At 43.4% G+C, this 25,923-nt stretch overlaps 1 protein-coding gene across 2 annotated transcripts in view; it reads left to right on the top strand.

The window, feature by feature from the left end:
- Positions 1–25,923, top strand: part of LOC124596396 (fibronectin type-III domain-containing protein 3A) — a 325,095-nt gene that overhangs the window by 213,260 nt on the left and 85,912 nt on the right. For both annotated transcript variants that reach the window (XM_047135521.1, XM_047135522.1), the window contains one exon: positions 8,736–8,899. In XM_047135521.1, coding sequence (XP_046991477.1) covers positions 8,736–8,899 — 164 coding nt within the window. The remainder of the gene's footprint in view (positions 1–8,735; positions 8,900–25,923) is intronic.

Raw genomic sequence — 25,923 nt, 5'->3', positions numbered from 1 at the left:
TTGTAAAGACATTCTCTCTTCCCCCCTTAAGATCTGAGAGGGAGGGATGGAGGGAGACACACACACATGTATCGGAAAACAAACAGGAATAGAAGAGAGAACAGACGACGACCTATTAGAAGCAGAATCGATTACTGTAAAGTACATGGATACCAATACGGAATCCTATCGTTGAAGACCTTAATGTTTGGAAAAGTATAGGGTGCCTTTAGGTATCAGTGGATATCTAGATGTTGTGGTTTGTTGATAAACTGAAGAAGACAATGAGGGGGAGATGATGCACAAGGCAGCACTTATTAGACGTTACTTCCTCCTTTGAAGTAGGACAGATTAATAGATAACTTCACTTACAAACTTTGGTAATTGAAATGTAGGAGACAAATTTAGGTAGATCTATTTATTTAACACGATGAACGTCACAGCTATCGAAAGAATTATGTCTCAATTAGATACAACTGTAACGACCAAGGCGAGGCAGTGGTTAAGGCTCTAGACCCGCTCTAGGGAAGAGTGGGGAAAAAATTGTCCGCGCTTTCATTTAACCTAGTCGCGGCAGGCGTTCACGCGTCGTTATTTGGTTCGGTAGTCAAGCTATGCAGGACAGCCTTTCTGCGCACTTTGCTCTTCTTCAAAATATTCTGCAGAATGTCTTGAACACCCGATTTAGAGAAGTTCAGTTCGTTGCTGCACTGCGATTTGTGACACGACGACATTGACACACAACGGTCGCGTCTCTGCTGCTTAACACTGTCTGCTCACAACTGACTGGTCGAAAACGTATCTCTTCTTTACAGGGTTTAGTTCAAGTTGCCACCATAGTTACTGCGCTGGCGTCATCTATACACTAGGAATAAAATCAGTCATGGCCCATTTTGGACGGGCGGAGTACTGCGAAGTAAGTGTTCAGTCTCCTTCCTAATGAGCGGTTAGCTATGTGCCAGGGGCGTCCAGTCTCGTGGCACTGCTAAAGCTTTTTCGCTGATGGTAGTGCTGGTAAGTGGTCCCTTCACAAAGGAAACTGAGAAATTCCTCGAGAAACAGCAACTGCAGCTCTAAGTTCCGGCGAGGAAATGCATCCTCTTTCGAGAGAAGGGAAGCCCAGGGCCTCGTCCTACCACAAGGTAATAAGTTTTCTCTGGATTCTCTGAATCGTTTAACGTAAAGAACGAATTCCGGTATGCTTTTCCCGAAGAGTGAAAAAGCCGCCTGCTTGCTTTATCCTTTTGTAATTCGATCTTGAGCTGCGTCTCATGTTAACTCGTCGTTCACGAGATGTTAAATCCTAAACTTCTCCCGAAACGGTCCAGAGGGCGACATGCTAACTAGATGCGTCCAGTAGGAAAGTGCTCGGAAGTATCTCAGTTTTCTTTCCCGATTAATGTAAGCTCGTTTTATTCTATTCCCCTTCGATTTGTAGGTGTCAGCCCTGGAGGTTAATTTTACTTCGTAAGCGGGAAGGAGAGTGGTTGCAGCTTGCTACGAGGAGAAACCAGCGCCACTTTCTACTGCTATTGCAGCTGAGCGCTGCTCGGCCTTGGCACGCCGACAAAGACTCCGTCGCCTGCAGCCAGTTGGCGATTGGCTGCATCGCCTCCACGCCGCCGAGGCCGGGCACGTATTGTACACGGCGCACACTGCGAGAAAAGGGCTTTCTTGTGCTGATCAGAGCAGCAGTAAGTGCGTGCGGAAAATATTGACTCCCATCGAAAGATAGGAGCAAAAGGAAAGAAAATCTGAAAATTAAAGGCTAGAGGCGGGCCAATGGCTCTAGTCGCAGTAGGACGGGAGAGGAATTGCACATGGCCAATGATTTTCTCACTATGAAGAGTAATAGTCGTAGAGAACTGTCTAAATGATAGCGCTTTCGCCATTTGCAGACACTACCCCACTTCAGCATTAGTTCATTATTACAACGTTACAGATTACAACATAAAAAGTCATACAGAGGCTACCGCTAATAGGTATATACTTAGGCGTCCGCAAGAGGGAGCAGCTGCCCCTTCCTGGCACCTGCGTATAGGCTTTTTCTTCATTACAGTTTTCCCTCGAATTTCTAACAGTCACTGTCTGCGACTCCACTGAACGGCAACTTTAACAATGCTGCTTCAGCAATCACTACATATCTAGGGTTTTATTAACAAGGGAAATTATGGCTATTCTTTGGCGCGGCTTCCGTTTTAACGCTTTACTGTAGTCAAGTGGTTGACCTTTACAGACCAGTGCCGATGTAACATCTTCAATTTTTTTCTGTGTTTTCATTGTTCAGCCATCACCGTGCTCAGGAACGGTCTCTTTCAACACCCACTCGCACGGATCCCGACGCCAGTTCCCACTACCTCATACCTGCGTCATCCATCCCCGATTCTCATAATGCACAATGGAATCACAACTGTCTCTGGACAAGGAAAACACAAGTTGCGTTGCTGAGTCTGTATTAACTTTAACACAGCAGAGCTACGTATAGTAGTGCAATCGGAAGAACACAACCATACTCTTACGTAGGTGTGAACATCTATACTTAAGTTACAGCCCCAAACACGTTAGCCGAAAGAAGCAAATACTATTTCCTGTGTTAGAAGAAATGGAGAAAAGTGTGAAACGTTAAGATCAAAAAAATTATTCTCCAGGACTGGGATCTTCACAAAGTCTGTGAGTGCAACAACGCCACACGCATTCCCAAGTTAGGGATTACGCATTCCAGTTGCCATGCTGCGCAACCGTGTAACAGACTGCCGGGCGAGGATTATATTGGTGCAGTCCTAGGATGCTAAAAGCTTATTCTACAGACCAGTTTGAGGGTGGTTTTGATAAGTTACCAGTTTGCTGTAGTGGTGCATTTACCACTGAGTATGTTTGACCTAACCAACCCACATAAATGGAGCTTTCAAAACACATTTTGTTCAACTTCAATTATGCCAGTCAACACTAAAAAATATAAATCATGAATAATGCAATAAATCCGCTACAGTGAACAGATGTGATATTTCATAAGCAAACAAACTGTTATAGACGGGATCAAAGTAAATTAAGTATAATCAAAGTTTATTATCTGTTTCTCTGCTTCGAGGGGTATTAATGCGATATTTTTGTTGATATCCAACTGGGTTACGTCACGTATTCTGATTTCTTTCCTCTTTCCGATTTTATTATTTCTGTTTCCGCCGAACATGAAGGGAATGTGAATACACAATTTTTTTAATATTTTACTTCACAATTCGTTGAGATTTAATCGTAGAAGGATGTAATTTTAGATCGTTGAGTAAAAACAAAATGGCATTTATATTCATGCTAATAACCTAAATAGAAGTACCTTTCATATACTATCGAAATATGTTTACCGTTCACGTACCAAAGTAATCTACTTCAAAATTACTATGTATTAACTGTCAATCTTTTGAGATACAAGGAGTGTTGTTTACTTCTTGTCAAAATTAATTCTTGGGGCACGACACGTTCTCCGACTAGAGAATTAGTTGAAAAAATGGAGCTTTGAATATTGCCCACCCCTCCCATTCTCTCCCTCTGAAAAATTTTTGCGTACACACACGAGTGCTTACCATTTCATTGTCTTATTGAAATTAGTTACATTTCATGTCGTGTTATATATTCATTATTTGAACATACAGGGATCTTAAACCTGTGTTGATTATTAAAGTTTTTAAATTACGTATCAGGTTACCAGCAATTCTGTGGGAAACAAAACCGCCAAAGATGTATTTTACATACAATCTCATTATGAAATTACCTTTGATCCTAAAGCAGAAAAAAACCTAACAACATACATGATACTTTCATTACGCATCCTAACAAAGTATATAATAAAATTAGTAGACAATCCCTGTATTGTCAAATAATGTATATTACGGTCTTTATATTTATCGCGACATAAATGCAACGTGATTTCTTGGTCGCGTCTGTGTGCGCTTCCTGTGGCTTTCGTCTGCGCCAAGGTCGCTGTCCGGGGGTGATTGGCCGGTCTTTCCCTAATCCCGCTAAATGGGTTGTTGAGGAGACCTAAGAGGCTGGCTCAAGGGCTTGTGGTTTCCCCAGGACGGGCAGGTGGTTCCAAACACCTGCCGGGAAATAAACGCTTCAAAAGACCGGTGGTAGGCAGTATTTGCAGTGGAGTGGTTAGCGTGAGTGGCGAAGGGCCACTGAAACTACCTGCACGCGGCTACCGAGTGGCCGAAAAGCCTAAATGTTAAATAATTTCGTGGATGTGTTTTGGAACTTGCGAAATCAGAAGTAGTCGGCCTGCAATCCCGTGCTGTGAGGGGTCATGTGTCCACTGGGGCGGATGTGGTGTTTTCCTAAGAAAATTCAGGTGTTAAAGATTTTGAGTGATCACCCAAGTTACTTTTTTTGTAGTACGAGCAGTCTGAAAGCATTCGAAAGTGCATTCCCATGAGCCAGCGTAGAGTTGTACGATTTCCTAGCGAGTGTTGCCTTTCAGCGAACGCGCACGTTCCCGTTAGACAGGGCTCTTACATCAGATCGCGAACCCAGTAACTAACTAAATGGTGGTGCTTTATTGAACAAAACTGTCTTGGCGAGGGTGCTAGAATCCAATTAACTATATTTATTTCCGAGGAAATTTGAAAGTGATGTTTTTGCGTGGCTTTTTCTCTTATTGACGCTGAAGTGTGGGGGTGTTGGATTAAGTAGAGATTATCGGTGTAAGTAGTCAGGAGCCAGTTGGAGGTGGCGTAGGAACTGTACGCGGTGTTCGTATTCCATTCCAGTGTCGGATCTCGGAAATGTTCCGCGATTGGATTCCTAGAGGCCTTTTAAATATTGGGTTTGTAACACTGAGAAGTTTAACCCTGTCTCGTGGGTCAATTCGACGCTAGCGACCCGTTCTTAACTAATTTTGGATGTGCAGCAGCACAGAGAATCCATTAGGGTTCGCCAATATAAGTTTTCGACTAAATCCGCAAAGCAGTACGTCGCGTAATTCAAGTCTGTCTCGTGCGCCGCTCGCTGCTAACAAGGGGACCGCACGAAGCTCCCCTCACCGATTTCATTCATACTGACGAGACGGTGTTCGACCCTCATTACATGTCGCAGTAATTGTTTTCCAAGTTTTTACAATCCGTGTCATCCAGATTCGTGCAGTCCTCAGTAGTTTCCACGTTATACGACAAGAAGAATCGGAAAGTTAACGCACAATAATTTTTTACTCCCCTGATACTGCAGCTGGGTTGTTGAAATTTCATTTCGATATAGTTTGAAGTTCGCGATACAGATGTTACTTTGTTGTGCAGCCCTCGTTTCAACTACGAAACACACATGGCGGGCGGGCATGTAACCGTCGTCAACTTGTGAAGAGCAGGGAAGTGTAGTTCTATATTTATGGGCCAAATGTCATAAACAGAGTCAAATTCACGGGTATGTGCGTGGCGTGTTTGGGGACCACTGTATGGACCGTAGCGATGTCTCCAGGCGATGTGCATTGTTCCAAGACAGCCCTGTGAACTTTGGTGATTCGCTACGCTCCGGGCTGCCGGTAACAGCTGCAACCTCGCAGAATGTCAGTGCCGTTGAAGCAGCAATTTTGAACGACTGGCTTGTGTAACTGCGAACCTTAGCGCAGCAGTTCAACATTTCCTATGGTTCAGTGTGCGATATCGTTCATGACTCTTTGAAATGTCATAAAGTTATTGCACACTAAGTGCCTAGAACCTGACAGATGACCACAAGTGCCAGCGAATTGTGACAAATTTGGATCACTTAACGCGTTATGTCGCAGAAGGGCACGACTCACGACTTTCTGAAAGAAATTGTCACTGGTGCTCGAAGCCAAGCAGGCCTCTGTGAAGTGGAAACATGCTGGTTACCCGTACGAAAATAATTCGAAGTGACTGAATCTGCTGGGTAAGTGCTTGTGGCAGAGTTCTGGGATATGCGTGGTGTGTTATTGGAGGACTTAGCTGAACATGAGATCACTGGGAATGTTGCAGCCTACATTAAAACTCTGATTAAGTTGCGTCATAACCTTCATGATAAACGCCACAACAACTGCCTGTATCGTCTTCATGACGATGCCCGCCCCCATGTTGAAAATTATAACTGAATCATTAAATGTTGATAATTTCTACAGTAATACTAAATCTGTTGTTAGAATTGCGTTGGAATGGAGAAAATAAAAGTACCAGCAGCGAGATTCGATCCAGTGATCTCGCGCTTACGAAACTAAGCGCTTACACGCTAGACTTCGGAGTCCTTGAATACTAGCGACCATACAACGTACACATTTTGTCAAACTCGATTTTCTCGGAAACTGTTGAGAGTGCGTCTTACATATATATTGAAGTCCTAATCGTGCCTTAAACACTCTGTCAGTAAGAATCAGATTAGTGAGTGGAAGTTCGTACGCTCTCGCAAGTGTGCGAGAGATCTGACAACGGCCACAAGTGGCGCCCTCCATCGGTAATGCTGGTATTCAATATGGTGTTAGCCCACCCTTAGCCTTGATGACAGCTTCCACTCTCGCAGGCATACGTTCAATCAGGTGCTAGAAGGTTTCTTGGGGAATGGCAGCCCATTTTTCACGGAGTGCTGCACTCAGGAGAGTTATCGATGTCGGTCGGTGAGGCCTGGCACGAAGTCGGCGTTCCAAAACATTCCAAAGGTGTTCTGTAGGATTCAGGTCAGGACTCTGTGCAGGCCAGTTCATTACAGGGATGTTATTGTCGTGTAACCACTCCGTCACAGGCCGTGCATTATGAACAGGTTCTCGTTCGTGTGAAAAATGCAATCGCCATCCCCGAATTGCTCTTCAACAGTGGGAATCAAGGTGGTGCTTAAAACATCAGTGTAGGCCTGTACTGTGATAGTGCCACGCAGAACAACCACCGCATTGTGTACCGTGATTCGTCACTCCACACAACGTTTTTCCACTGCTCAGTCGTGCAATATTTACGCTTCTTAAACCAAGCGAGGCATTATTTGTTTACCGGCGTGATTTGTGGCTTATGAGCAGCCGCTCGACCATGAAATCAGTTTTCTCACCTCCCGTCTAACTGGCATAGTACTTGCAGTGGATCGTGATGTAGTTTGGAATTCCTATGTGATGGTCTGGATAGATGTCTGCCTACCACACATTACGATCCTCTTCAACGGTCGACGGTCTCTTTGTCAACAGACGAGGTCGGTCTGTACGCTTTTGTGCTGTACGTGTCCCTTCACGTTTCCACTTCACTATAACATCAGAAACAGTGAGCCTAGGGATGTTTAGGAGTGTGGAAGTCTCGCGTACAGACGTATGGCACAATTGACACCCAATCACTTGACTATGTTCGAAGTCCGTGAGTTCCGTGGAGTGCCCCATTCTGCTCTCACGATGTATGAGGGCTACTGAGGTCGCTGATATCGAGTACCTAGCAGTAGGTGGGAGCACAATGCACCTAATATGAAAAAAGTATTTTTTGAGGGTGTCCGGATACTTTTGATCAAATAGTGTACATGATAGCGCACTTCACTGCTCAGCTTTTGCCTCGGTTCGATCCTTACCTCCCTCGCATGGTCAGATTTTTGTATGACTCGTGTTCGATTGTATGAAAGCAAAAGAACAACACATTGCAGTCCCTGGCTGGATTTTGGGCATGCGGAGGCCTGATTGGCTAACTTGGAAACGGCGCAACGTAGAAAATTTTTTTTATTAACAATTATTTCTCAGCACAATCTATCCTGCAACATCCTTACAAGCTTTCCAGACTGTGAACAGTAATGGTCCAGTAACAACTCCCTTGGGGTACTCCTGAAGCTAGTTTTACATACTAAGAGTCATTTTCGAGAGGAGTGGCATGCTGCGTCCCAAGGAACAAGCTCTTCTGAATTTCGTACGTTTTCTTTTATCTTTTTTTTTTTCGCTAGGCAGCAAAGAGGAACTGCATCGAACACCTTCCAGTATACAAGCAACACTGAAGCAGTGGACGGTGGTATATACTGCTTTCTAGGTCTCGTTTACGAGCAAGGCGATCTGAATTCCACAAGATCGTTGTTTTATTGGGGCTATTCGTTTATTAAGGTCCGATCGGTCCCGAAATGGAAACCACAGTGTTACTCCGACGAAGTTGTGCGCAGATGAGTTGCGAGTGTCCCTAGTATGTTCATCGATTTCTTCATATCGCCCTTTACAGTTCTAAGTGCAGAGTGAGCATCTAAAGATGCCTAGAAAATGTTGTCTGAGCGATGTATGAGTGTCTGTTGAAAGACTTCGCCTGATTTGATGCAGTCCACATTACAAAACTGGCATGCAATTCCTTCGTCATGACAATTCTCTGTCACGCACTGCAGGGGCAATGGAGACAACCCAGACTTGGCTCCTCCGATACAACCCAGACTTGGCTCCTCTGATTTTCATCTCTTATTACATGAAAACAACATTGTGGCACAGACAGCGAGCTGCAGACCAGCGTAGAGAATTGGCGGAAAGTACAGGCGGCTACCTTCTGTGGCGAGGCAATTGGAAAGTTGGTACAACGCTGCAACAAATGTCTAAGTTGGAGCGGCGACTGTGTAGAGATACAGCGGGAAAATGTAGGTAACGGGTGTAAGTAAAATATATTGTTTTCACTGATTTCCATTTAGCGATCGATCGGACCGTAATAAACTAATAGCCCTCTTAAAAGCCATGTTGATGCGTACAGCTAATGTTTTTGGTCTTCAGGAAGGTCATAATACTGTGGCTGTTCTGGGAGTGTGTGGGTACTTACGGAATACGTGTGTTCCAGGTCCGGTGACGGTGCCGATGGTGTCGACCAACAGCTCGCCGCCCATCGCGATGCCGGTGCAGGTGCCGCCGGGCCACGTGGTGCAGCAGATCGTGGACGAGAGCGGCACGCTGCGCCACGTCATCCTGTCGCCGCAGGCCATGCTGCCCATGCCGCCCCCCTACGTGAGTACTCCAGCCTCCAGCCTTGTGCACGATGTTCATGCTCTGTGATTTCTTATCCCGTAAGTTACACCAAAAGAATGATGGAACGCTCGATTGTATTGTGCCTCAGAATACCAATTGTTCTGAGGTGGGATAAGTCACAAACGTTGCACCGGGATTCGCAATCGTGATGTTTAGTTTGCAGTTACGATAGAATTTAAACAAAACTCTCTGCTGAAGCTGGTTCTGCACTTTGTTACCAGTATTTTTCCGGCTATGACGAAACCAGACGCAGAGATCGCTGTAGGAGAGCGTTAAGTTGGGTTTTAGTCAATCGTGTTAAAAAGTAGCACAGTGCTATGAAATGTCGCAGTGCACAGCAAGAATAATCGGACTTGGTATAACAAGCAATTTAGACCGCGAGCTCTAAGAGAAAGGATGCAAATATGCATCTGATAGAACGTTGATTGCGTGTAATCGTCACATCATCTTTTTCGTTTCCCAGCGGAATTAAACTGCTGAAACACGTAATACACTTGTACAGACACTAGTGATTTTTAAGATGTGACTTCAGTACACACTGATAAGCGAAAACATTATGACCACTGCCCGCTGCCACGTTGGATGCCGCTTGGTGGCGTTAGGGCACGTGACGCCTTAACAAAAGTATGTAAGCGGAGCAGCCACGGACGGGGATCATCCTAGAGAAGATATGGGGAAATCCACTGAGGTAAGCGACTTTGTCAAAGGATACATTATTACGCAGAGCCTGTGAACGAGTATCTCGAAAACAGCGAAGCTGGTCGAATGTTCACGTGCTATTGTCGTGAGCATCTACGGAAAGGGGTAGAAGGACAGTGAAACTACCACTAGGCGCTAAATGGTCAGACGTCCGCGACTCTTCACAGAGCGTGGGGTCTGGAGGCTTGTCTGCTCCGTTAAGTGGGATAGATGGTGATCTGTGCCATCTCCGACAGAGCACAATGCTGGTGCACGGACAAGTGTTTCGGAGCATACCGTCCATCGTACATTGTTGAACATGGAGCTCCGCAGCAGACCACTCCTATGTGTTTACATGTTGACCCAACGACATCGTCAATTATGACTGCAGTGGGCACGAGACCATCGGGATTCGACCGTCGATCAATGGAAACGTGTCGGCTCTTCGGGTGAATTACACATTTGCTACACTATGTCGCTGGTCGTCTCCACAAACGTCACCGAGGTGAACGGTGGCTCGAAACGTGCAACACGTCACGGACGCTGGCTGGTGGGAGCAGTATTACCTTATGAGAGACATTCTCCTGCGCTTGCGGCTTGCATGGGACCTGTGGTAGTAATAGAAGACACGCTGTCAGCTGCGAACCTCCTGCTTCCCTTCATGCTTGATGTGTTCCCTGACGACGATGTAATCTTTCGGCAGTACAATTGTCCGTGTCTCGGAGCCAGACCTGTGCTACAATGGTTTGAGGAGCATTATAGCTGAACTCACATTGATGTCTCGGCGACCTAATTCGCCTGATGTAAATCCTATGGAACCCATCTGGATCGCTATCGGGCGCCATCACAGACTACGCAAATCAACGACCCGTTATATCCACGAATTACATGACCTGTGCGTAGACACCTAATGCCACATACCTCCAGAAACCTACCAACAAATTGTCTGTCTCTGATACGCAGAATCAGTTACACATTTCGTTCTAAAGACGGACGAACACTGTCATAATGTTTTGGCTCATCACTGTATAATAGGAGCTCAAGTCATTTTAACTCAGTAGCAAGATTATTATTCACAATTAATGTAAAATTACAAACGTGGTGATCTTTGATGCGTCTAGACAGAAAAAACATTATGAAGTAATTACGAATCTAAGGAATTTAGAGTTTCCGTTGTTTCATATTAAAGAAAGGAAATTATTCCATCGTCTCTAGCCCATGAAGTTCAAGGATACACATAACTCTGCATACTACTTAATCAAACGACAGATTTTAATTTTTTTACAGGTTCAATTGCTATATACATAATTTTAACTAATTTTGTGAAAAGAGGAACATTGGTTGTCACAAAGGACATCAGTGAATTTACGTATTGTGAGGTACTTGGCAATATACCCAGTTTTTTGAAGAGGTGTCTGCAGGACGTTCTTTAATTAACTCCAGGGTTAACATTCTGAAAATACTATTCATGTAACTTGAATTTCTCTAGAATATGATTCCATAACAAACTGACTATATCCTGCCTCTGGGCTGAAAAACTTCGTTAGCGTTGCTTGTACTGGCATTGGATATTTTCTCACTCGTGGAACCTTTTCCGTGAAATGATGACACGGGTGACATTAACGCCACTTAAAACCTCGCCCTAATTGTGTGTCGCCTCTAATCTGCTAACTAACAAACAACTTGTATTGTCATTAAAAAAAAACTCACTACACTATACCACGTTCTCGTACTGGCGCGCTACATCTGTCAAGTATTTTCATTGTGTCCAGGCAACAGCAAAGACCGCCCATTGCCAGCATAGCGAGTTTTCGTCTGATTCAAAGACCACATGATTTACTGAGATGAGAGTGGTTATATCAAAGAGAGACAGACAAAAAGAAAGAGATTATCTCGACACTGAGGAGGAAAGTTGTTAGTCCTCAGCAGATCAAAATTGTTAGGTTTCTCTGAGCTTTCTTTAAGGACTTCAGGCGGTAGTAGAAAGTTCCTTAAGTACTATAAAATGTACTCAGTCTGTGTAGAACTTATCATATTCAAGGCGTTAAATACGGGCAGAAAGTTTTATCAAGATGGGAAAGCAACCATAGTTGTTATGAAATAAGTCAAATATCCACCTACAAAAGACATACGGATGTCACAGCAAACCTTAATTGTCTCTGCACGACAGATTGGTGGGTACTGACGTCATCAGAAATTCGGACAATGAAAATTAGGTACCTCAGTTTTTCACAAAAAAGGATGAATTGATGGTAAAAATTGGCCACCTATGACGTGAAATATTTATATGTGCCAGAAGATGCTTACAGCTTAATTTTAAAAACTTCAACGTGACCCTACTGTCAAATTTCCAGTCGCGCTGCTTGAGAATAAAGTCCACTGAAAAGAAAAGAAAAATGTTTGACTGTTATGTCGGCTGTTCTGTATTTAGTACCATATTTTACAGAATTACCGTTGTGATATGTTTTGACAGTGGTTAATTATATTTTGACTTGGACAAAATACGCAGATCAAGAACTGCTTGGGGGAGAGGGGGCGGCGGACAGCGGCAGAAGCAGCTGATGATGGTGTCGAAAACATACGTAGCTAGTCACAGGCTATCTTCAAGAAGCCGACGCGCTGTGCTGTATCCACTCGGGAGATCCACGTAGAAGAAAGCGTTTGTTGAAGTCACGTTAATCTGCTGAATTACGAAGAATTGTTACACGTGAATTTTTTGTGAAAAATTGCAAATCAGAGTGCAGCGCCGTATGGAACGTAATAATTTTCGGTAGCACTGCAAATGAAACCATAAATATGGCATCCCCCATTTGGAAGGGAGGGGGGGGGGGAGGGTTGCGTAAGGGGGAAGGCGGACCTTGAGGTTCACTTTCGCTTTAATAACGTGGAGGGTGAAAGGCCGCAGCCATTGGAGTAAAGGAGCAACTTTTGTGGCCGTTTGAAACATTGCTTGGCGGGCACCAGACTGTTAAACCGGCGGTGGCGGCAGACGCCGGCTGTCGAGTGCGGGAGCGGCAGGGGTGGCGGAGTAAATCACGTTTACAGCCTCCACGGCCACGTGCGCCGGAGCCGCCACACGTGTGGTCGGTTACAGCTAGCTGCGCACATTTACTGCTGCAGTTTCTGCCTCCCCTACCACCCTTCCTGATATCGTAGCCGCAGGCTAATGATGATTTCTGCAGCAGTTAGCGTTTAAGTTGCACGACGAAGCGCAAATTATTCGCCTCACATTTGTTTGTAAGCACCGAAAGAGGCGGCGCAGTTCTTACCACACTGGACTCTCTCTCAGGAGGGCGGCGTTCAAATCCCGTCCGGCCTTGCAAATTTAAGTTTTCCTTGGTTTCTCTAAATCGCGTACAATAAATTCCGGGATAGATCTTTCGAAAATTACACGGCCGATTTCCTTCCCCCATTTCGAGCTTCTGCTCGATCGCTAATAGCTTTGTCGTCGACGGGACGTTAATCCCTACTCTTCCTTCATTTTAGTAAGTAAGCTCCCAAGTGCTTCCTACGGCGATTTGCTGGTAACCAAAAGGGCACCAATACTAGGGGCATCGTAGGGATGGGTCAGTATCTTAGTGTGCACATCATTCCTTAGTGTGTTGTCTTTTATTTCTTTTTGGCGGTGCCTTCGCTAAAGTATGCATATCCCTCACGAGGAACCCCGAAGGCTGATTTTTTTTGTTTCCACATTCATTAATGATGATCTATCTATTAATCAGTTACATTTATTGCTAGACTTCTGGAGTTTATCGTAAGTACAAAACGACGATCCTCGGTTACGGTTAGGGAAACTCAAGACTAAAAATACAGGGGGATTCAAAAAGAATACCACAACTTCAAAAATGTGTATTTAATGAAAGAAACATAATATAACCTTCTGTTATACATTATTACAAAGAGTATTTAAAAAGGTTTTTTTCACTCAAAAACAAGTTCAGAGATGTTCAATATGGCCCCCTCCAGACACACGAGCAATATCAACCCGATACTCCAACTCGTTCCACACTCTCTGTAGCGTATCAGGCGTAACAGTTTGGATAGCTGCTGTTATTTCTCGTTTCAAATCATCAATGGTGGCTGGGAGAGGTGGCCGAAACACCACATCCTTAACATACCCCCATAAGAAAAAATCGCAGGGGGTAAGATCAGGGCTTCTTGGAGGCCAGTGATGAAGTGCTCTGTCACGGGCTGCCTGGCGGCCAATCCATCGCCTCGGGTAGTTGACGTTCAGGTAGTTACGGACAGATAAGTGCCAATGTGGTGGCGCTCCATCCTGCTGAAATATGAATTGTTGTGCTTCTTGTTCGAGCTGAGGGAACAGCCAATTCTCCGACATCTCCAGATACTGTAGTCCAGTTACAGCCACCTTAGCATCAACTGACGCTGACGCCTAGTCAACAGCGCCTCAAGCGAACAAATGTACAACTAAATGAAACTTTATAGCTCCCTTAATTCGCCGACAGATAGTGCTTAGCTCTGCCTTTTGTCGTTGCAGAGTTTTAAATTCCTAAAGTTGTTGTATTCTTTTTGAATCACCCTGTATATTACAGTTCTTGTGAAGGTACATAAAATGCGTCCTTGTTCTAAGAGACTTCCGTATTTTCAAGGCCACATACACCTGCTCCATGTTTTAGCAAGATTCTACAGGAAATAATCTGCCATTGCTTCACCGTGTGGATTTTTCTCTGCTTATGGGCTGCAATGTTGTGATGGTGGCACGTGACAGAGAGAGAGAGAGAGAGAGAGAGAGAGAGAGAGAGAGAGAGAGAGAGAGAGAGAGAGAGAGAGAGGGGGGGGGGGGGGGGAGGGGGATGCAGAGAAGTGCCACCAGAGCTTTTCCTCGTGAAGAACTGAAGGAGCTTCCATACTGATGCCCTCCTTCCAAGCGATAATTGCGTTTCGGTTACATTCTTAGGATCAATAGCCTACAGCCCTATACGGTGCCAACTTCAGACAGTTGATCGCAAAATTTAGTAATGGAAATTTTCTATCATCACCACGAGTTGAACCGGTCACTATGTTGAGTACCTGTAACACTGATGTAGGAGCGGAACACTATAGTTTGCCACCATATTACAGAAAACATTACGTTTCTGAAAGTGGTCTGGTATTTCGGCATTTGGAACTTTTGCACCAAAAGAATGTGTGTCCTTATACTTCTTTAGATTCAAATTTGGTTAGTAAATTAGGTAGATAGCTACTTTACGATGTCCATTATGTTTGCTGCTGCATACACGGATGCTGAAACTGCCGGTATTGGACGTTGTGTTTGTTCCGTGACGTAATGATGTGGTTTGTGACGTTATATGTGTGTAAACAGATCAAGGGACTGAAATCTTCTGTGTACCTAGGATGCGTACATTTCAGTAAACACGTCCCCTATCTTCCGATTGCTCTTCTCTCATTCTTAGGCAGAACGCTGACTATTCGTTCCGGATTTGTATTATCTTTTGGACTGTAGACAGTGGTGACAGAGATCTGTAGCGTACCCCTTAATCTACGTGGGGTTGATCTGATAAAGTTTGACTGACAGTTGGGAAAAACAGCGAATGTGGTGTCATGAGACTAACTATAGCTGTTAGACGCATATATGGTTTATGCGCCTCCCGCTCCCCGCGTCTGATAGGATTTTTTTTTTCTTTTTTTTTTTTCCGCGAACCAGACTCGCAATTTGCCCCGTCAAACACACTGACGTATCAACTCAGTATGAGCTTCAAGAAAGTGAGCACGTGTAATGGATATTAAATATACTATCTTCAAAATTACTTTAGGATTGACAGCTACGAAGAAAGTAGTGCGGTGAAATTCACACCTGAAGCACGCCACGGCGTCTGGCAGATCCACGAGACTTGGAGCCACAGCAACCGGCCAAGATTGCCGGCTGGCACGTCACCTGCACCACTTCCTGCTTGCACTTTGCCTTAGTTTGTGGGCGGGTGTGACGGGGTAGGACGCACTTGGCTGCTTCGACGTTTAGTAACCGGAAATAGACATCCCGTAACCCTACTTTCAGTTCGGACTTCGCTGCGATGACGGGTTACGTAGCAGTCACGTCCCTGTCGGCCACTGTAGACCTGAGCACAGCACGCGCTGTGCAGTTTTTTCCCCTCATTTCCTTTACATGTAATTTTGTTTTTACTATTTGTTGTGTGATACTGAACAATGCCAGAAGCAAGTTTATGAAATATTAGCCGTGGAAACTTCGACGTCGCTCTCTTGCGCAGGAGATAACCATAAAATCTCAGTCGTTAATTGCCTTCTTCGAGAAAAATTAATGATGGTCCGCTTCTCTCCGTTAGCAAAGTGGCCTAAAGACCTCAATGTAAACAAAAAATACTGGTTTGGTAATCTGCAAGGTTATTTCAAGAACAAAGAGGAAGCTGGAAAATTCTCGAAGCTGAAAACTCTTTTTTTGGGGTGGGGGAGCGTTGAATGGGTAAGCGGATTACGCCTTCATATGTACTCGTATTATCGCAGAAGGGAACATCAGACTCTCTCCAAATTATTGGTAACTTTTAAGAAACAAATCTTTTCCAAGACAGAAACATCATTACTTATAGTACTGCACGTCCTGACGTTTCACTGTGGACAAACCTAGGCAGTAATGTATCGTTAAAGACGGAAGATATAGATGCGAGGCTAAACATAAATCGTGTAAACCTAATTATCTGCTTCTCGTAATGAAATCAAGTGGGCAAACACTTAGTTCTTCACGCTCTTATGCAGCATTATATGCCACATTTACCTCAAATTACTTCTTTATAGATACCTTTAACAAAGTTCCGATTTGGAACAGCAGATATTAAGAGCTATACTGAACATTTCACTTGCGTAATGTATACACCTGTTTTCAATAGCAAAAACATTTCTCATAATCAGAAAATTCAGTAGTTTAAGTAGGAAATACATTTTCATAAACTTTCCCTGTATCATCTTACAAATTAGCTGTTGCAGTTAACTATAAGATGAAAACATAGTGCAGCTTCGCTTAGAAGATAGGTTAAGGAAACGCGAACTTATGTTTATAGCATTTGTAGACTCAACTAAATCTTATTGACAACATTGACTGGAATACACTCTTTGAAATTCTACAGGTATCAAGGATACAATACAGGAGCGAAAGGTAACTTACAACTCCTACACACGTAGTTACAAGAGTAGAGGGGCGTGTAAGGGAAGCAGTGGTTGAGAAGGGAGTGAGATAGGGGTGTAGCCTATCCCCGATGTTACTCAATCTGTACAATAAACAAGCAGTGGAGGAAACCAAAGAAAAATTTGGAGTAGGAATTAAAGTACAGGGAGAAGAAATACAAATTTTGACATTTCCCGATAACATCATAATTCTGTCAGAGACAGCAAAGGACTTCGAAGAGCAGGAATGGACAGCGTCTTGAATGGAGGATATAAAATGAACATCAACAAAAACAAAACTAGAATAATGGGATGTAGTGGAATTAAATCAGGTGATGCTGAGACACTGAAAATAGTAGATGAGTTTTTCTATTTGGGTAGCGAAATAACTGATGATAGCCGAAATAAAGAGGATATAAAAAGTAAACTGGCACTGGCAAGAAAAGCGTTTCTGAAAAAGAGAAATTTGCTAACATTAAATATAGATTTAAGTGTTTGAAGTCTTTTGTGGAAGTATTCGTATGGAGTGAAGTAGTAAGTAGATCGTTTAACGAATGAGGAGATACTGAAGAGAATTGGAGAGAGAAGAAATTTGTGGCACAACTTGACTAAAAGAAAGGGTCGAATGGTGGAAAACCTTCTGAGACTTCAAGGGATCACAAACTTAGTATTCGGTGAAAATCGTAGAGGGAGATCAAGAGATAAATACAGTAAGCGGGTACAGAGGGATGAAGGTTGCAGTAATCATTCAGAGATGAAGAGGCTTGCACAGGGTAGAGTAGTATGGAGAGCTGCATCAAACCAGTCTTCGGACTGAAGGTAACAACAGCAATAATACAGCTTTCCCAGAACTCACTGATATCAGTTCAATTTCTGTACATTGGATTTTTCACGAAAAGTGAATGAAATTTAAGCTTATGCTTGTGTTCGGCATGAGATGTCTGGTCGCCTCCGCGTTTATACACGCCCCGGCCTAACTGTCAGTCTTATAGTAGTTATAGTAGTTTTGAACAGAGTATACTAGCATGTACCAAGATACACTTGATGTGAAATCTCGGAGTTTTTCATCAGTCACAGCAAGACTAATACGAGTTGCTCCCCTCCATTTCACACCCTTGGCACGCTCTTGGGTTTATGCCTGCCATTTTGATGTCGTGGGTCAGTTCGTACGTTCGGTATCGATTGGTTCAATATATCTTCTATTATCGTTGTAAATTCCGGCAACAGGTGCACTCTTGGAATAAGGTCGTCTATGATGACGGGAACGGTTGTGCATCCATAGCATGCTGCAGCGCCTCGGGTCGTCCGCCATGTCGAAGGTGAGACCGGAACTGCGGGTGTGGGCGGACAGTGACTGTCAGCCGGCTTCCCGGAGAGGCTTGGCGCAGGGCAGGACAGAACGTGCGTCTCAAGGCCGCAGCGGCCAAGGTTGCAGCGGCGAGAATAGGACGGCCCACCAAAATACCTGCTCTGCTCTCTCCCAGCCCGGCGCACCGCCGCTCGCGGGTTCCCCTTATCATTTCCGCCGTCCCATTGTGATTTAATCAAATCCTGTGTGTGCTTAGGCTGCGTGTATTTCAGTAAATACGTTCCCCTTCTTTCGATTGCTCTTCCCTCCACCTTAGTCAGCTGCCAAAAGCTGAGTGACGCAGGCTGTGTTGTCTTCGTTAAAGACGAACGGACCGACAGTCCACCATATCATCTTGAGACAGTCGGAAGTTAGTTACTATGGACAGAGAACAACTGATGTAGCCCTTTGAAGACAGTGTGTTGGAAATGTGACTTTGTTTCCAGCGATTATACAGGATGACTACAAAAAATACCATCAATTCTAAATACAGCTATCTCCCATTATTGGAATACTGCTACTCGTCTGAAATTTCTGGTGTAAAGACATATATCACAAAATCATTCACCAGTTGTATTACGTAGTGATGCTTACGGACTGGGATTTGGGCAGGTAAGTGACGCAGATATAGCGGTGCAGTAGAGACAGAGAGCGAAGATGATGCGATTCGGAAACCCTGTCGTCACACTCATCGACTGACTGAAAGTCTCGTCAGAAAAAAGTGAAAAAAAGAAACAGGAAAAAATGGGACGATTCATTCTCGAAAGTGAACTGGAAGCAAGTGATACGAAATATTGTGTTCTTAGGATAATTTTGTAAATGCGTTGTCAATTTGTGGAAAGTAATGCGTAAGCACTGTAGTGGTCTTTCGCATGTGACATGTAGCTGTTTTACAAATTCAGTCGATTACAGTTCGTGGTAAAAACTAGATTTTGAATATCTTGTTCTTTGCGTTATCTGCACTGTCTCAGGTTCCCATTAACCAAGATAATCGGGAACGTGGAGTACTTGAATTTCTCGAAGTGGTCGTGGTACTTGATTGTAAAGAAAAACTCTCAGAATTTAGCCACATAAAATGTTCCAAATGATATTTACGACTTTGATCTCACATATTTCAGAAATGAGATGGGTAGAAAGGTACTGTTTGTGGAGTAATGTTTAAACACACGTAAAGTTTTAGTAGCGTTTAAGAAATTTCAGTGTGTGCGCCATCTGTAGCACACAGGAAATGTTAGCGATATTCCAGTTCCTCCCATGTCTGGCGTAGCGTGTCCTTATTAACGCGTGCAACTGCTGCTCCGATGAAAGCAAGCTTCGTCCATGTGCATTACGTTACATTAATACTTCTTCCATAGATCATGAATACGACATTTCGTAATGATGTAAAACGTGTCAGTTTAACTTAGTTTTTATTACACAACGAAAAAATTTTTTTTTCACACTTGCTTCATATATTGAGTAGGAGGAGTTGTCATTCAGAGATTCTTTTAATCTGTTACCTGAAACAGGTAAGTCTGGGTCGTCATCGATGCGACTCGCTCTCAATTGCAAATACTCTATGCTTTGGTTTTGCATCACATTGAAGCTGTTGCAGCAGCTGCTGCTTGTGGGCTGTATACTTCAGACTCTCGTGTAGCACCCTGTACACTGTGGTCGGTGGTCGCCGCATCTATCGCGACGATTAACGGGTTGATTTGGTTGGGCTCAGGATTAATGCTTGTTGCATCCATTCCACTTATTCATCATTCGTGCTCGGACGCCTGGAATTCGTCCTTTTCACCACATTTTTAGGTTCCTTGATCCTCGTGTACCAACACTGTCTGGGTGTCTGTCAGCCATTCCACACACTTTGCCATATGTGGTGTGGTGATTTTCGTCAATGATTAAATAATAATTCTCGAACAGAAAAGGCTTTAAGTGTGTGAACATCATGCTGCAAACGACAGCATTCTACTGTTCCAGCTTCTGAAATATACGTCAGAAAAATTGTAAGGATCGATTTGAAACTGTCTATATTTTCAAAAAATCCTTTCGTCAAGCGAAGCATGATGTACACACAGATCAGGGTTCTGTCGACAGACGTTCCTGTGTGTCACCACTGATTGACATGAACACAGCAGTAATACAGTTGCTGCTAATGATGGTGGTAAAGAAATTTTTAACATTAGCGAAATCTTAAACTGTAACATGACGAGACCGACGGGGCCACCTAAAGACTGCCGGCTCATCCTCAGCACAGTCCCCAATCCCGGCACTTTGGCAACTCAACATTCAAGTGGTGGCTCTTTCTACTGTACCAGTGAACTGTAAAACTTTTTTTTTTTTTTTTTTTTTTTTTTTTTTTTTTTTTTTTTTTTTTTGACCGTGTGAGAGATGGTGCAGTGGTTATGAGAGAGGCATTTGAATGCTGATCGTAAGGAATACAGATCCAACCCGGCCATCCTCATTTAGACTGCCTAAGTTTTTCAGGTGAACTCCAGGATTCCTTTAGAAAGGACGTCACAGAGTTCCTTCACCATCCTCGTCTAATCATACCATGTGCTGCGTCTTTACTGACCACGACCTCTATAGAAAGTGGACTCTGTAATTTTGCTTATACGACGGAACCGTTGGTTCCTTCCTCTTCAATGATACTTCGGACAACATATATTTGTATCACAAGCAGGCCGGCCGATGTGGCCGAGCGGTTCTAGGCGCTTCAGTCTGGAACCGCGCTGCTGCTACGGTCGCAGGTTCGAATCCTGCCTCGGGCATGGATGTATGTGATGTCCTTAGGGTAGTTAGGTTTAAGTAGTTCTAAGTCTAGGGGACTGATGACCTCAGATGTTAAGTTCCATAGTGCTTAGAGCCATTAGGACCATTTATCACAAGCAGCTCGCAGTCAACAAAATAAGAAACGCTCATTACTCGTATTCGATTCTTCCGCGTCCTCAAAGATAAATGCTGCACTTGTCGAGCAAGAGTACAGTGTCTTTTTTTCCATTTTTTTCGCTAAGAGAAGTCACTTTGTGGAAGATGCTAAATCAGGTAATGACGTATACATCAGACGGCCGGGCCTTTGGTGTTCTACCGAATGAGGAGGTGCAGTGGTTAGCTCACAGGACTCATATTCGGGAGGACCGGGGTTCGATTTCCCGACCATCCATCCAAATGTAGATATCATGAGGTTTCTCTGGCTTTGGAAATACGCCTGGATAGTTCTTTTGAGAGGTACATCGCTCCTTTGCTTCCCAGTCCTTCCCCAGCTTGCTCTCTTTGTAATGACGTTTTTGGCGGTACAGTATTAAATTGTCCTTACACACATAGCTACGTTTTATTGGGTAAAGTCAGATCTGCATTAATCATAAGTTCAGCACTTAATTTTACGTGATCTGGTTTGATTTAGCAAGCTGAATGTACCTATTTTGTGTTGGAGAGCTGCTTTTATATTATCTCCAGCAATTTATTTTCGGTTAACGAACATCGATGTTTAACCAGAACTGATCCACTGCTGGGATTCTTCTATTCGCTTTTAGGTAAGCAGTTTCGTAGTGAAACTCGATTAACTTTATTTATGAATCATTGTTATTCCCTCTAGGTTAACACAACTTCAGGAACTCTCCTATTGAATATTTGTTTATTCGTTCGTTTACTTTCGTAATCTTTTATGTAAACATGAATATCTCGCATGCAAATTAGTATTGGGTGTCCAGCGAAGGAATCCTTTATTTCAAAATAACGTTTCTCGAAAACGGAGATCGATAGAAGATTATAACAAACGGTATGTTTATTGTGAAATCTGTAAGAATTTTTATATGGAAATTATACACTAGTTTCAAGATGGTTCTAAAAGCTGCGAACAGTTGGCGCTGTAACCGCAATACGTAATGCCTAGTAGTAGTGCGTTGCAGCTCAGTAGTCAGTTCCACGGCTGAAAGGTGAAAGGTTAGCGCGTCGAAGGAAGAGGTTGAAAGCATATATTCCATTGAAAGATGTGTTGTCTGCTACTGGAAAACCACTGGTTAAAACACAATCCTACGCATGTAGTCACAGTGTTCAGACTCGTTTTAATGTTCCAAAAGCTCCCGATGCGAAAACTATTCGCAAACTCTCCGCCAAATTCCAACGGACAGGCAGTGTGGCTCGTGATCTAGCGAGGTCTGTTGCCCCAGGCAAACTGTAGCTACTTGTGAAAATGTCGCCAGTTTTTGGAATTATTCAGCAAAGGCAGAGGAAATTCCTCCGTAGAACTGCAGCAGAAACTGGTCTGAAGCGTTACAGCAAGCAGAAAATACTGAGACATATCCGAAAAATATTTCCATTCAAAATCAAATACCACAAGGCCATATCTGTACGAACTAAGTGACAAAGAGCTGACTTTGCGAACGAGATTGGCAGAGTGATTGATAGTGAAGGATTTGATGCTGGCTGCATCTAGTTCATAGATGAAACACACACAAATGGCGGTTTTTCGAGTCCTAAAGTCCCCATTTGTGTGGAGCGAAACCATTATATTCTCCCTAAAGTTTGTTGGGGCTGCGGTACGTAACAGAAGCGTTAAGGCCGTTTTTTCGTGTGAGAAGATCAGAAGTGAACGTTACGCTGCAATTTTGGAACAATTTGTCGCCACAGAGCATTGGAGAATTGACCAGGCACCGAGTGGTCTAATCAAGAAGGTGTCCGATCACATCGCAATGAACGGGTATTTCGATTTCTTGTTGAATACAGAGGAATAGTCATTGCGTTGGATTGCTGCAAATTTACTAGAGCATGGACTGACTGGCCACCATATTCGCCCGATCTGACTCCTTGCGACTACTTTTTGTAGGCCACGTTGAAAGGCATTGTTTACCAGAACCATCCTACCTCGCCGGACTAGCTTGACTCTGCGATCTGTGTCATCTGAATCTATTTTCCGTTGAGACAGTACAGTATGTGACAACAGATTGCACTGTTGGTTTGTGCCACCTCCGCATTGCGAATGGTGGAAACTTCTTAAAGATTGTACTATGATTGCAAAAACTCCTCGCAAGGGACGAGTTTAATTATTCACGCTGATACCGTACGAGCTGCAAAAAGCTGTTAACAGCATTTCGAACTATTCCGAAACATCTGTAAAACTTTTGTATAAAATTCTTAAAGCTTTCACAATAAACATACCGTCTGTTGCAATCGTCTGACTATCTTAGTTTTTGAGGTATTTAATTTTGAAAGTATGGACTTCTTCGCTGGACACCCTGCAGCTACACTTTTTTATAGCTGTCCCGGCGAAGATTTCCATGAAGTTGCGCCAAGAAAACAACGAAACTGTTATTCAGTCTCTGAATGTGAGAGGGGAAATGCAGGGTGGAGCAAACAGCTTGGTGACTAGCTCAGAGCAGGGTAGGAGACGTCGTTCGAGCAAAATTTTCCAGATAGCCATAGGTCGGAAATGCACGTTGTGGTGCTACGGCCATAAAAAGACAGCCAACCAGCGACGAGCACGCAGTTTATCCGCTAAGCGAACGAGTTTAGGTGTGTTTAGCATTGCGGTTTCGTAAGACTTAGCAGCCCTGTTATTTATTATTGTATGTAGCGATATTGGTCGCAGGAATTACGAGCATTTGCTGTTTAAAAATATAATTTGAGGAAAAGTTGTTTAAATGTTCTGTTTTCTTTCTCACTATTGTTTTAGTTCTCACACATTGATCTACTGGTGTATTTGTTAGAACAAAAGCTCGCTGAGCTTATTATCTGAACGTATTAACGACATTACGGTACCACCCTAGTTGATTTAACAGCCAAGCTTTTACCCCATAAACCTCACTTAAAATTCGCCTCTAACTTAACCAGCCATGGATAGGAATTTAAAATTTGCTTGTTTTTGACTGTTCAGCTGAAACCATTACATCAGCTAATTTTAGCAACTGTGCTCGTTAGCATAATAGGTATTAGGCGGGACAAGTTAGTCTAAATTCACACACTTCGATGCGCTCGTTGCCTTCTTAATGCCGTAGATCTAGAACGCTGTATTTCCGACCTATTTGGTAAATTTTGGTAGATTCCATCTCCCCCAACTGCTCTGACCTTATCTAGCCGTTTCTCTCCACCCTAGATTATAAACGTTGGCGATCTCTTCTTCAATTACATCTCAAACACAAAAGTCAGTGACAGGTTAATAGTTCAGCAGTTTTTGTCAGAATTCAAAGATCTGATAAGTGATGTTGCAATCTTCTTGAATAAAAGAACTGTTCTGTTGTATGAGTTGGGCACTTTCAGCGGAACGAAAAATGATACGACGTCAGTAAGTGAACTTTTATGAGTTCTCCGTCACAAGAATCGCTTTAGCCTGCTTCATTTGTCCTAGTCTACAGTCTGTACCCTCTGCCAGGAGAAACCAATAAAATGGCTATCGAACGTGTGGCAGATGTTCAGTGCCCCCCCACCCCCACCCCCTCCCAACCCCGAGGGCTTTCGCGCCCGGTATGATCTTATACGGTTTCTTCCCAAATAGTCGTAAACAACAGGACGGTTAAATTTCCCCTTATGGGAATTGCGTCAAAAACGCCATAAACTGTTAAATACCACTGGGAGAATTCTCTAGCCTGGGACACGTCTCATAGTATTAAACACATCCGGCAGTATAGTACTGAAAATCTTTCAGATCGCCGACCTCAATGGTTTCAGTGAAACTAAAATAATCCTTAAGAGGTGAAGAGAGTATACAGTATTTAGCGGACGAAACAGAAATGTCATAAATCCGTGCGAGCCAGACATCAGGAAGAATGAAGAGAAGACGTAAGAAAAACACTCATAGATACCCGAAGTACAAATAATGTAAAACAAACAGAGAAGGACTCATCACTCAGCATATTAGGTGGCACCACTATGAGCGACAGAGGTGCTACTATGATGATGTTCAAAGTAATAATAATTGATACTTAGTATAATTAATCGACTTCTAGAGAAACTCAGGTAATAAATTTAGAGAACGAATGCCTTTCTGGAATATTGTCAGTGGAAGAAAATGATGCATTCGATACAGGCAAAAACGACAAATATCCGGAAAAGACGAGATGATAAAAAAGGTATTAAAACGTGGGAGACTTGTGAGAAACTGAAACTTTGAATAATTATTCGCGGAATACCTATGAAGGAACAGGATACCAAATATTTGGAACGAAAGTGTGATGTTGTTAATACGCCAGAAATAGTAATGTCCTCTGTAGCGTTTCGCTGGCGATATACAATGTTTTTACCAAAATTCTTAGTAATGGTATGGAAAATATACTTGATCGAGAACAGGAAATGACTGTAGTATGATGGCTCATCTGTAACGAGAGAGAATAGTTTGAGACGTAAGCGATGAGTGTGGGTTTCAGCTTTGTCTGAAGTTACTGGGTTTTGATTTAGTTTGACTCTGATCTCATAAAATCTGTGATGATACCAGTCGAAAACCATAGAACAAGTCCACAAATAACATGCTAATCGAAATTTACGGTGAACCTGCCTTTTCAGTTATAAGGCACCAAGACGGGGGAAATTATGGAATTAGAAAGGAAGTTAAACAAGATGAGTACGTTTTAACATCTATTTTTCTGCTGTTTTTAAAGACTTTTCCAAGTTACTGATTTGGGATGAAGTATAGGGGGCGATGAAAAAGTTTCCGTTTTATGGCCGTAGAGTCCAGAATGGGTATAGCAGTCGAACAAAATAGCCATGAGGATTCACGCAATCATCCCATCGATGCACCAGGTTGAGGAAACCCGTTTGGTAAAAAACGCCGTCCTGCTGCGTTAAGAAATCCGTAACTGCCTCCTGCACATCCTCGTGCGACAGGAATTGTCAACCCTTCAAGGTCTCCTTTTTTTTTCGATAATCGCAT

The sequence above is a fragment of the Schistocerca americana genome, chromosome 2 (assembly GCF_021461395.2).
Source record: "Schistocerca americana isolate TAMUIC-IGC-003095 chromosome 2, iqSchAmer2.1, whole genome shotgun sequence".
Classification (NCBI taxonomy): Eukaryota; Metazoa; Arthropoda; class Insecta; order Orthoptera; family Acrididae; genus Schistocerca; species Schistocerca americana.
Note: the sequence above shows the minus strand (reverse complement) of the source record. Positions and strands in the feature narration are given on the sequence as shown.